General features: G+C 43.8%; 1 protein-coding gene across 2 annotated transcripts in view; it reads right to left on the reverse strand.

The window, feature by feature from the left end:
* The window catches only part of DHX34 (DExH-box helicase 34), a 39,128-nt gene extending 28,268 nt beyond the window's left edge, over positions 1–10,860 (reverse strand). Inside the window, exons 1-6 of one of the 2 annotated variants that reach the window (XM_068250714.1) lie at positions 10,773–10,860; positions 9,393–9,548; positions 6,485–7,174; positions 4,182–4,493; positions 3,847–4,101; positions 1,875–1,977 (exon numbers count right to left, since the gene is read on the reverse strand). In XM_068250714.1, coding sequence (XP_068106815.1) covers positions 1,875–1,977; positions 3,847–4,101; positions 4,182–4,493; positions 6,485–7,165 — 1,351 coding nt within the window. In that variant the 5' untranslated portion in view covers positions 7,166–7,174; positions 9,393–9,548; positions 10,773–10,860. The remainder of the gene's footprint in view (positions 1–1,874; positions 1,978–3,846; positions 4,102–4,181; positions 4,494–6,484; positions 7,175–9,392; positions 9,549–10,772) is intronic. The other variant, XM_068250713.1, reaches the window with a different exon arrangement.
* Positions 10,861–12,023: the final 1,163 nt, after the last annotated feature.

Raw genomic sequence — 12,023 nt, forward strand, 5'->3', positions numbered from 1 at the left:
TTTAGTAGGGTTTGCTGATCACTCTTAAAGGGACAAAAAAAATAAAATGTAAAATACACACATATAAATAAATGTACATTTCACCCAAAGTAATGTGCACTATATATTACCTTTTAGTTCTGCTGTTACTTATAGTAGGTAGTAAATAGCTGAAAGATCTGACAGGTTTTAGGCTAGACCATCTCCTCAAGGGAGATTTTCAGTATCACCTTTATTTTTTACAAAAGCACTCCATGCAAAAGGATCTATACAAAGATGTCACCCAGCCTCCCTACTCATTTGCACACTATTATTTATTTAAAGAAATATCTGAGAATCCCCTAAGACAGTGGTTCCCAACCTGGGGGCGATCGCCCCCGGTGGGCGATTTGGGTTCTAAAGGGGGGGCGATAAATTTGTGGGGGGGGCGACAGGGGGGCGATCAGTATGAAAAGGCAGAAAAAAATAAACTAACTCTTCTGTAGAGTAGAATCTTAAGTGTCGCAGTGTCACTCGTTTTTAAGAAAATTATGGGCAAAGAATATGATCTGTATAAAATATGCAAGTGTGCATGATAGAGTTGCGTAATTCCTCAGGGCTCGTTGGTCACGCGCCGGTAAGGGAATTGGCGCAAAGTAGTTGAGTCACCGGCTATTTTTAGCTGGCAAGGTCACAGCGCTACCCCCTCCACTGGCACCACCACCTGGCGTACACATCTAGTCTTCGTGTCAATCACAACACTCACCCCAGTTTGTCATACGTTTTCTATGTCTTTAGTAGGCTACGCCAGTGACTACATTGCGATTACATTGTGCGTATCTGTTTAGTAATCGTTCGTTAGTTTTGAAGTACGGAAGACCGTGTTGGAGATTCAACATAGATTTCATCAAAATCGTAAAAGCAGTTTTTTGAGAGAACAGATTTTTTTTTAAATTGAGCTCAAACTCATGAGATGAGACTGATGAGAGGAAGAATTCTGGATACATCTACATTGGTTAATTATTTGTTGTATATAGTAATACATCATTTACCAAAATAATTCAGTCTATTATTTTTACAACAACACGTTTCTTACATTTAAATAAGGGTATACCGTACTAAGAGAAGGGGGGCGACAGGGGTGAGTCGTCTCCCCCTAAGGGGCGATAACTCATAAAAGGTTGGGAACCACTGCCCTAAGAGGAGATGGAGTAGTCTAAAACCTGTCAGATCTGTCATATTTCACTACCAACTGTAAGTGACAGAGACATGGGAAAAAAAGTAATTTATAGGGCATTTTACCCTGGGAAATATGTACATTAATATGTACCGTATATGTTAAAAATTATGTTTCCCAATAGTTGTCCTGTGTTACAGCTGATACAAATACTAAAATAAATCTGCAGTGTGTCTCCTTCCTGGGTCATAGAAGCAGACATATTGTTAACAGCCTGTGTTTACAAATGAGCATATCTGCCATCTCTGCCGTGGCAGTCATGTGACACAGGGAAAGATCAAATTACAACTTGTGATTAGACACAAATGAGGGGGAAATAAACGAGCTAAACTTTCTAAATACATTTAGAGTGCATCTTACTGTTTTCCTTCTGTCCTATGCAAGAGTTCAGGTCCACTTTAAGCAGCAATACTCTGGGCTACAGATTAACATATTGATGCATACAGTACATATAAAGTGGTACGCTGCAGGAGTGATTTCTTAAATTGATGCATACAGTACATATAAAGTAGTGCACTGTGGGACTGGGACTGATTTCTTAAATTGGAGCAGAAGTGTTGTGGTTGTCCAGGCAACCAGCCAGGGTTCAGCTATTTAATTAAACAAGGAAACATCTCTGCAAGATCTCAAATACACAATGTAAGAAAAACATCGTTCTCTAGTGGCGTCATCTCCATACCTGAATCCAGGACAAATCTCACTCCATCGATGGTGACGGACGTCTCAGCAATGTTGGTGGAGATGATACATTTTCTCACCCCTGGAGGAGCCAAGTCAAAAACCTAAGGATGAAATAAATATAAGTAAAGGACAGTTCCTGGTCTCAAATACTGCAACACCAAATACGGCTGCCTACCGAAAACAGACTGACACCTCTCCAATCATTACTAAACTCCACTGCCCATCTCTTCCATCCCTGGGCAAAACACTCCTCTCTACCTACCGTTATTGCCACATGCTTGTTTCAGGTGTGTGATTCAGACACTACTGATGCACTAAAAGATCAGCAGGACAGCCAGGCAATTTGCTTTGTTAAAAAGTTAATACATATGGCAGCCTCCATATCCTTCAGGTGTCCTTTAATTACAAAGATTGTTTCAGCTGCTTATGTTTTTTATGCACATAAAATAGTTACAGATCTCAAGTGCTTAGAAACAAGCAGGAGAAAAGTGTTATACAAATGTTAAATAAACAGAAGTTTTAAGAGTCTGTCAGCTGGGAGTGTCACCCAAACAGTTTAACTTCAACAGATGAGTTGAGATTGTACTCTGCATAGTGACAGATACACTAAAAGCCCATATTTACAGTGAATGGAAAGCTGTAGGGAGCATGTGTCATATAGCAAACCTAGACTGGACTCAGAGGCATAACAATTGCCCCCACCCCTGGAACTACCCCTCCAATCCGCTTTCTCCCACCACCCTCTTCCCCGTACAAGCGCCATACAGCACCATACAGCTCCCATACCTGTATATCATGTGACATGCAGGGAAGAGTCACATGATGCTGTACAGCGCTTCTACTGTAAAGAGGAGTTTGGAAGAGCTGCCCCGATGCGTGCATATATGTACCCCGCCGGAGAGCTGGGGGCAGGGAAAGCTGAATGACAAATACTACTCCCCCTCCAAGTCGTAGCAACTCTGAGAAAGAAGTAATTTTGATCATTCTGATCCAATGTGCCAACAATCTATAGCCCAACCAGCCAAACCAATCATAATTTTGATTGATTTGCAGCAAAAATCAATTGAAATTAGAATTGGAGCATACAGAAAATTTTGCTTGGATGCAGCATGGGAGTGGCGTTAGATCCACGGCCCACTGTATCAACCATTCACAGTGAAATCTGTGTGCAGTGTACGGGAGGGATTCAATCCCTCAATGATCAGATTCATATTAGAGAAGAGCTGATCTTTTTGCGACATTAAGAGGTAATTATAAGCGTGTATGGGCACCATGACCTTGCACATGCCCAGGATATGGACAATGGGTGAGATATCTAATCAGTGTTCCCCAACCCTGTCCTCAAGGCCCACCAACAGTGCATGTTTTGTAGAAATCCACAGAGGAAGTTAATCAGCTCTGCTGAGACACTAATTACCTCCCCTGTGCATGTTTGTGGTTTTCTGCAAAACATGTACTGTTGGTGGGCCTTGAGGACGGGGTTGGGGAACACTAAATGACCTGGCTCTCTCCGCTGACAATCAAACCTGCTGCGGACGAGACAAGAGAATGTAGTATCTGCCAGCATACGTTTACATTTACTACCGTGGTATGAATCATTTAGGCTTTATCATATCCTTCATTTTTGTAGAATATCGTTCTAATCCTGCTTACATTAAGAAAAAGAATTGTAAGGCTGCTTCTATACTGTTGTGGTGTGATTGTTAACACCGCAACATCCTCAAGTCGCACTGCCTATTATCATTGCGGTACAATCAGGGTTACTGCGCACAATGCAATGCAACTCTTGTGGTACAGCGACAGGACCCACTGCAACACGATCAGTGTGATAGCCCCATATAGGTATCACTACTTCTGCGACAGCATGCTTCGGGTTTAGGCGACGCGACAGACAGCATACAGTGTAAAAGGGGCCTAAGACACTTATTTCAGAAGAAACAGTAAGAGAAGAAATGATACTCCTGTCCTACCTTATCTTGGTCGGCAATGGACAGAGTGCTATGCAGCGGGAGCACGATCCAGCGCTGGGTATGCGTGGCATACACCTGTATAGCTTCCTGCACTGTGCTAATCTCAGTCACTCCACTCAGAAAGATAAGCAGATCTCCTCGTTCATCTGCTGGGTACTTATGATCGATGCCTTGAAGAACACGCAGATAAGGCCTGGGGTCTAATTTCTCTGATTTCGACACTGTTTCTTCCTGAGGGATTGGCTGGTAAATGACCTGAAACAGAAAATGTATTTATTTACTCAGCGGAAACCCATTTTATGAACATCGCAAAAGAAATCCAGTCAGCCAACTACCTGTATAGGGAAGAGTCTTCCTGGAACTTGTAAGACCGGGGCCTGGTCAAAGTACTCAGAGAACAGTTTGATGTTAATTGTGGCCGACATGAGGATGACCTTCAGGTCAGGCCTCAGAGGAAGGAGCTGGCGCAAGACACCCAGGAGGAAGTCACTATGGAGATGCCTCTCGTGAACCTCATCTACAATAAGAACTTGATATTGAGGAACTTCAGAATCTCTCTGGATCTGACGCAGCAACAGGCCCTCCGTGAGAAACACGATTTTTGTGGCGGGAGAACGACTGCTCTCAAAGCGGATTTGATACCCAACCTTAGAGAAAAGAAGAAACAAATGATTTCCAAAATAAAGTTGGCCCTAAAGTAAAGCCTCTTAACTGATACAAACATGTGGCAATGGTAGAGAACAGAACTGGGCACCAGTGTAAATTACTCAAAAACTTGAATCCATCCGGTACAGTACAGTTACAGCATAAAGAAATGTAAGGATGACCTAACAGTTGTTTCACTGCTCTCCACACTTCGATGGATGCACATATGTTCCTCCGACAAAGCACGGAGACCCCGTGAAACGGCTGTTAGGGCATCTTTATATTTCGCTATGCTGTAACCTCACTGTACCGGGTGAATTAATGTTTTGATGCCCTGCTCTGTTCTCTACAATTACTATATTACTTGGTATTTGGCTGTGAGCATGGTGTGATCCAGCATCCATCTATTGAACCCTACCCTACCTTTGAGTGCTGGCTTTTTCTGTCTCTTCATTGCAAAGTCTGTCACAAACGTGTTTTACATACAGTACACTACAGAAGAGTCCCTTTAAAGTAAACTCCAAGGGACCAGGCTATGTAGTTTACTATATCAGAAGTACTCAAGCACATAAAGTATACTTTAAAAAAGTACGCACCTATAGAGCTGCATTTTAAAGGAAGTCCAAAGCGGATTAAAAAAACAACAACAAAAAAAAAAAAACAGATACTCACCTAAGGAGAGGGAAGGTTCTGGGTACTACAGAGCCTTCTCATTTTCCTCCAGGTCATCGCGTTCCCCCGAGGGCTCCCCCGTAAGCAGTCTGCAACCTTCTGGTCGTGGACTGCTCTCTTCTGCGTTGGGTGCACTTCGGCAGTCTTCGGAAGCACCCGGGCTTCCAAAGATGACCTGCTCCATACTGCGCACGTGTGAGGGCCCTCTCTTGCGCACTTGTGTGTGTGCAGTACAGAGCTGCTGGTCTTCGGAAGCCCGAGTGTTTCCAAAGATTGCCGAAGTCTCCTGCAGTTGGAGATTCAAACAGAGGAGCGAGGACACTGTGAGTAGAATGGAAAGGCTCTATAGGACCCAGAACCAACCCTCTCCTTAGGTGAGTATCTTAAAAAAATCACTCAATTGGGAGTGATTTGTTTTCTTTACAATGCTTCATCAAGCGAGCACAGACAGTGTCTAAGCTAGATCAACATACACAATGCTCAATATGCAGGGATCTGCATGCTATAATCAAGCAACAGCTTGAGCAGGAAGCATAGGTCTCACAAGTTAATGCAGATACAGTACTGATAGTGTGCTCCTCTGTCCACATTTCTGTGCAGCCTGGATGATACTGTAGCGTTCCAGCCCTGCACAAGCAGGTCACAGAAGACAGGCAATTCCCTCAGCAATCAGGTAGCAGCTTACACAGGAAGCATAGGTCTCACACCAGTTGATGCAGCTTGCAGTCTTTAGCCCATGCACTGGCTGGTGCCAGGAGTAGTGTGCAGATAGCAAGGATTTGGCTACCGGCTTGCCAACCAACCACGGGCCATTGGTCTCTGACTGATACAAGATGTGCCTGCTCACTTTCCACTGTATCCAGATATAGAATACCGTAGAGGCCAAAACAAAAAGGTTCACTTTAACCGAAGTTCTACTATATCAGAGATTGCTAATGTATACAGCAGTGGCTGGGTAGTGCTCTGGTTGGGTAGTGCACTGGTTAAGGGCTCTGCATCTGAAACAGGAGACCAGGGTTCAAATCTTGGCTCTTCCTATTCAGTAAGAGTGCACTTATCTGGTGAGGAGACGTTGGGCAAGACTCACTAACACTGCTACTGCCTATAAAGCGCGTCCTAGTGGCTCTGGTGTTTTGAGTCTATCAGGAGAAAAGCGTGTTATAAATGTTTTGTGTCTTGTCTACTATATCAGACGTATCTCCCATATACTTAAAATGATGCTTAGCTGGGACCTGGACATTTAGTTTACTATGCCACGAGTTCTACTATATCAGAGATTATCTACAATGAGATTATACTGCATTTACAAATGATTTCTTACCTTGGATCCATACTGGTTAAGACTCTCAAACCCAACTCGTTTTGCCAAAGAAATGCAAGCAATTCTACGAGGCTGAGTACATGCAATGTGTCCAAACCCAGCTGCCAGTAAGTACTGAGGAACCTGAGTGGACTTTCCACACCCAGTGTCCCCTGCCACCACCACAACTTGGTGCTCCCTCACTCTCTGCACAATTTTTTCTCTGTACTGAAAGATTGGCAGGCTTGACCTGTCTTTACGGAGCTTGGTTAGCTTCCCAAAACTTTGTCTTTGGTTAAAGTCCAAGTAATGAAGAATGGCTTGTTTGAATTCCACCAGTTTTTCTTTGGGTATATCGTCAGAATCTCTTGATTTATGTTTCTTCTTCTGGTGTCCATGAAGAACTTTTTCAAGCTCCCTGCTTGGAACAATGGAGAAATTAATACGGTACCTTGGATCATATTCCTTCGGCAGATCAAGTTTGTGCCCACGTCCTTCTCTTTCTCCATCCTCATTTCTTTTACGGCTTTGTTTTTGAAGGCTTTGATACCTTTGGAAACGTTCAAAAAACACCCAAAACTCTTTGCTGTCTTCTGAGTTAGCTTTGATGTAACCACGTTCACCAAAAAATAGTTCTTCTAAGCGTCTTTGTGTGTGAGGATGGCTCCAGTCCCAGTGGCTATGGCTTCTCTCTCTTTCCATGTTACAGATCTGTTAGATGTAGAAATATGTGTTCAATATAAACAATTTAAAGGGAACCTAAACTGAGAGGGATGTGGATGTTTCCTTTTAAACAATACCAGTTGCCTGGCAGTCCTGCTGATCTCTTTGACTGCAATAGTAAGTGGATAACACACCTGAAACAAGCATGCAGCTAATCCAGTCTGACTTCAGTCAGAGAAACTGATCTGCATGCTTGTTCAGGGGCTGTGGCTAAAAGTATTAGAGACACAGGATCAACAGGAGAGTCAGGCAACTGGTATTATTTTAAAAGGAAAAAATGCATATCCTTCTCAGTTTAGGTTCCCTTTAATAGTACATTTAAAAAAAGAAAAAAAAAAAAAGAATGCTCACTCTCATCAGAAATCAACATAAAAAGATGAAAAAAAAAAAAAAACCCAAGGATGCCAACATGCCCTAATCACCTGAGAGGATTGAATACTTCTCATGACATAATCTGGTTTATTATCATATACCTGATTAAAATGGATATTCCCATTTTTGAAAGTTGCTACAAGTTTCAAGAGACACTATTAGCCGCCCCCCCCCCAAAAAAAAAACATACACATACGTAAGTAGATAAATACTTGCTCTACTTACATAATAGATGTATTATAGTGTCCATGTTTTGATTTATGTGTTTTGTGCATTGCAAAATGACTCCTGTTGCTGGCAGGGGCCATCTTGTGTGCTCTGGCTAGATCCTTCCCCCCGCATCCCCCTCCTCCCTGCACTGTTTCTGTGCACATCAGGGAGGATTAAATGCAGCAGCCACAGACTCACCTGCTAATGGATCCAAGTGCTTCACTAACGCCGGCGGATCGCTCAGAAACAGCCTTATCAGTCCACCGACAGACTGTACACGTTGTACTGTCTGCTGAAAACCCGCCCAGCGGGAGGTGACGACGGACCCGTCGTTGCCTTTCATCAGACGTGTACGAGCCTTTACAGTTACTCTTTAAAGGCCCATCTTGAGGCAAAGATCTTTAAAAGCAGAACACATGGGCCCTGCACAGGCCACAGAGGCCTGGGCCTCGGGTGGCAGGATAGCTAGGACAACTTCCAGCACAGCTACTAAAACCCCAAGCAGCATTAGTGGGTTGCCTTGCTTCTGTATGTGTGCAGAGTGCAGCACAGCGCTGTCCTGGCAGAGCACGGCACTCTTTGTTGCATAGCTCTGCTCCTGCCCCTCTCTGCGGGCTACTTGTCTTACATTCTCCTCTGCTAGCTTCCAGGAGATTTGAGTGCTGCAGGAGAGCTGCTATCTGGCTAGTGCTATGAGGGCGGAGTTTATACCTCTAAAGTGACCTGTCACCTGGAAAGAGCTGCTGCCAAGTGCTCTGCATCAGCCTGCCTGCTAGATTTGCCTATTCTCAGTCTATCCACTAATTCATCTTGTGCCCCCTCTCTGTGTCTTTTACTCTCCCCCTCTCCAATGTTGTGCCCCTCTTCCCTCTCTTAAAGGGATACTGTAGGGGGGTCGGGGGAAAATGAGCTGAACTTACCCGGGGCTTCTAATGGTCCCCCGCAGACATCCTGTGCCCGCGCAGCCGCTCACCGATGCTCCAGCCCCGCCTCCGGTTCACTTCTGGAATTTCTGACTTTAAAGTCAGAAAACCACTGCGCCTGCATTGCCGTGTCCTCGATCCCGCTGATGTCATCAAGAGCGCACAGCGCAGGCCCAGTATGGTCTGTGTCCGAGGACACGGCAACGCAGGCGCAGTGGTTTTCTGACTTTAAAATCAGAAATTCCAGAAGTGAACCGGAGGCGGGGTCGGAGCATTGGGGAGTGGCTGCGCCAACACAGGATGTCTGCGGGGGACCATTAGAAGCCCCGGGTAAGTTCAGCTCATTTTCCCCCGACCCCCCTACAGTATCCCTTTAAAGCAGTAAAGTGTCATCATAAATGTTATTCACAGGTGAATTAATATAGCACTGACATCCTAGGACTGGTTCAGATGTATGGTGGAAGATGTCCGTCCTCGACGTGTAAGGCTGGGATTGAACGGGCCCAGCATTGAGGTGAATGGCAGCGTTCGTTTCAGTGTGTTTACCAGCAATTGCATGAATGTTTTAGTTGATCGAATTTCCTGAGACGCTGTGTGTAGCACCCAGTGGTTTCTGCATTCCACTATAAGACTCAAACCGTGAAGTAACGATGGTAACCGATGTAAACTAATGGCAAACAGCTAAACGCAGGGAATGTTACCTCACGCTTGTCTCCGCCTCTGGCCGCTGCACTCTATGTCAGGTTCAAGCACTTCCTCGTGAAGGGGTTTATGGGAATGCCTATCTAACGCTTGTGTGAGCAATTGTTAGATGTTTTAGGAGGATCATACATCATATTTCCCTGGTGTTCGACAAGCTGCAGAAAGCATAAAAAAACACTCATTCAAAAGCTAAGAAAGTGCTAGTCATATAATCTTAGCAGTTCAATCCTCAGCTCTAAGCTGCAAACTATTGCCAATTTTGGTTGCTCTGTATTCACTCAGAGCTCTAAACAAATGTGGTGACCACCACAAAAAAACAAAGGCAAATGCTTAGTAATTCTTTAGAGAAGCAATAAACTTATATTCATAAATAAAATCCATAAAGCCGTTGTGATACTCACATCCCAGGCCCTTATGACAGGGACCTTTTAAATAACAAGCGTGATGTGTACATACAGTACACCCTTATAGCATGTGCAAAAATGCAAGACAAGTGTCCAGTATTCAATCCCTGGATTGTTCATACTCAAATCCGATTCCAATTTGCGATTCTGATTTTCCCTGGATACTATTAAAAGTAAAACGTAGAAAAAAATGCAGCAAGCAGTACCGATTAAAAATCGCAAATAGGTATCGCATATGAAAATCGATTCAAAATCGAAATCGGAATTGCATGTAGTCTTGTAGTGTGCAGGAAGCCGAAGTGGAGGCTATTCAGACGCGAATATGATTGATTAACTGAGTGCTTGATTGATTAATGAATTCATCAGTTAATTCATTGTTCATTTTCTGAATCTGATAAGCCCTGTGAGAAGTTCTGGTTCACTTTTTGTTGTTTTGCATAGACCATTAAACTACCCTGGTCTGAACCAAAACTTTGCATAGGGCTAATCAGGTTTAAAAATAATAAGCTGTCACTGATAATTACTTTCTGAATCTGCAACATTCAAAGTTCTGCTGGAAGGCACACTGTCCACGGCATCTCTACTCTATTTGCACACTTATTTTGTCACACTGATCAGTGGACAAAAGCAAAGCCAGCAACACAAAAACACTGTATTATGGAACAGAGCCTTGTTTTACGTTATTATAGCTCCAGTAAAACATGTATTTATCCCAGTCTAAAATATACAACATAGCTGAAATAACGGAATCGGGCACACAGGTTCCAAGACGTTACAATCCAATCCAAAACGTTTAATACATATCTGATTTTCAATTACTATTTTAGTCCCCCTCCTTGAAGTTCAGGGACGTGCCCGTGACAGGCAACCCCATTTAGAACGTATTGTCATTATTCAATAAGTCAGAACTCGACAGGTACAGCATTGATATGAACAGATATTTCAGTATAATTGTGCACAGCAGAGTATATTTACCAGCTTTTCACATGGTAGCTCATACTTCCGGGTTTGCGTTCCAGCTACCGAGGCTTGCCTAGATGATGTCACTTCCGCTGAGTCACTTCCTCAGAAAGGTACAGAGTAACCAGCAAAGAGATTATTTCTGCTTGCAAAGCAGCAGCAAGACAGACGTGGAACGTGCTGTACTAGTAACCAGTTCAGGAACAAAGCAGTGTATTATGAGCTCTGCATGAATGGGTGCAGTACAGGAAAATCCCTTTGTAGTAAATCCCAAGGGACCTGGCAAAGTTTACAGAAATGGTCATACCTAAACACATAAAGTGTACTTCTAGTATGTATCTTAATTCAGTCAATAATTGGGGTATTTTTTTCTTTTTAGAAAGTGAGCACAGTGTCTAAACTAGATGAAAATGCACAGTGCTCAGAATGCAGGGTTTGCATGCAATAGGGATTAACAGGTACAGTACTGATAGTGTCCTCCTTTTTTCTCATTTCTGTGAGGGCCCGTTTCCACTTGTGAAATCGGGCAGAATCCGCAGTTTCCCCGCAGGCAAATTGCATGGGAAAATCAAGTGATTTGGCTGGCTTTTCCATCTGAATCTGCGAATCCCATAACCGTGCATGGCACGGCTCATGGGATTTGTCATCGTAACCTCAGATCCGGAAATGCCGCCACATGTCTCGCAGACGCGTGCGACTGCAGTGGAAACGGGCCCTAAAGCCTGGATGATACTGTAGTGTTGCAGCCATGCACAAGAAAGTCACAGATGATAGCCACCAAAGTATAGAAGGGTCGGCACCACCAAGTAGTAAATATAGCTCTTTATTCCAGCAGTTGGAATAAACCAAGTATTTACTACTTGGTGGTGCCGACCCTTCTATACTTTGGATTGCAGTGGTCCCAAGAGACACTGGGACAGGGTCGTGGCACACCACATTGTGCTAAGGTGCGCCTCACCTCACTTTTCTGGATTACAGATGATAGCCAATTCCCTCAGTAATCATGCAGCAGCTTACACAACAAGCAAAGGTCTCACTGCCTGTTTCTTTTGAGGGAATCTATGCAGGCCCAGAGTAGCATGTAGATAGCGAGCAGGCTATAAGCGGCTGCCAGCCTGCCTACTGACCACAGCTCATGGGTCTCCGAGTGATGTATGACATATGTGTCTCCCCATTTTCCATTATAGCGGGATACAAAATACTGCAGGGGCCAAAAAACAAGTTTACTATAAGTTCTATTATATTAGGGTTTACTATACCAGGCAT

This window comes from Hyperolius riggenbachi, chromosome 8 (genome assembly GCF_040937935.1).
Source record: "Hyperolius riggenbachi isolate aHypRig1 chromosome 8, aHypRig1.pri, whole genome shotgun sequence".
NCBI lineage: Eukaryota > Metazoa > Chordata > Amphibia > Anura > Hyperoliidae > Hyperolius > Hyperolius riggenbachi.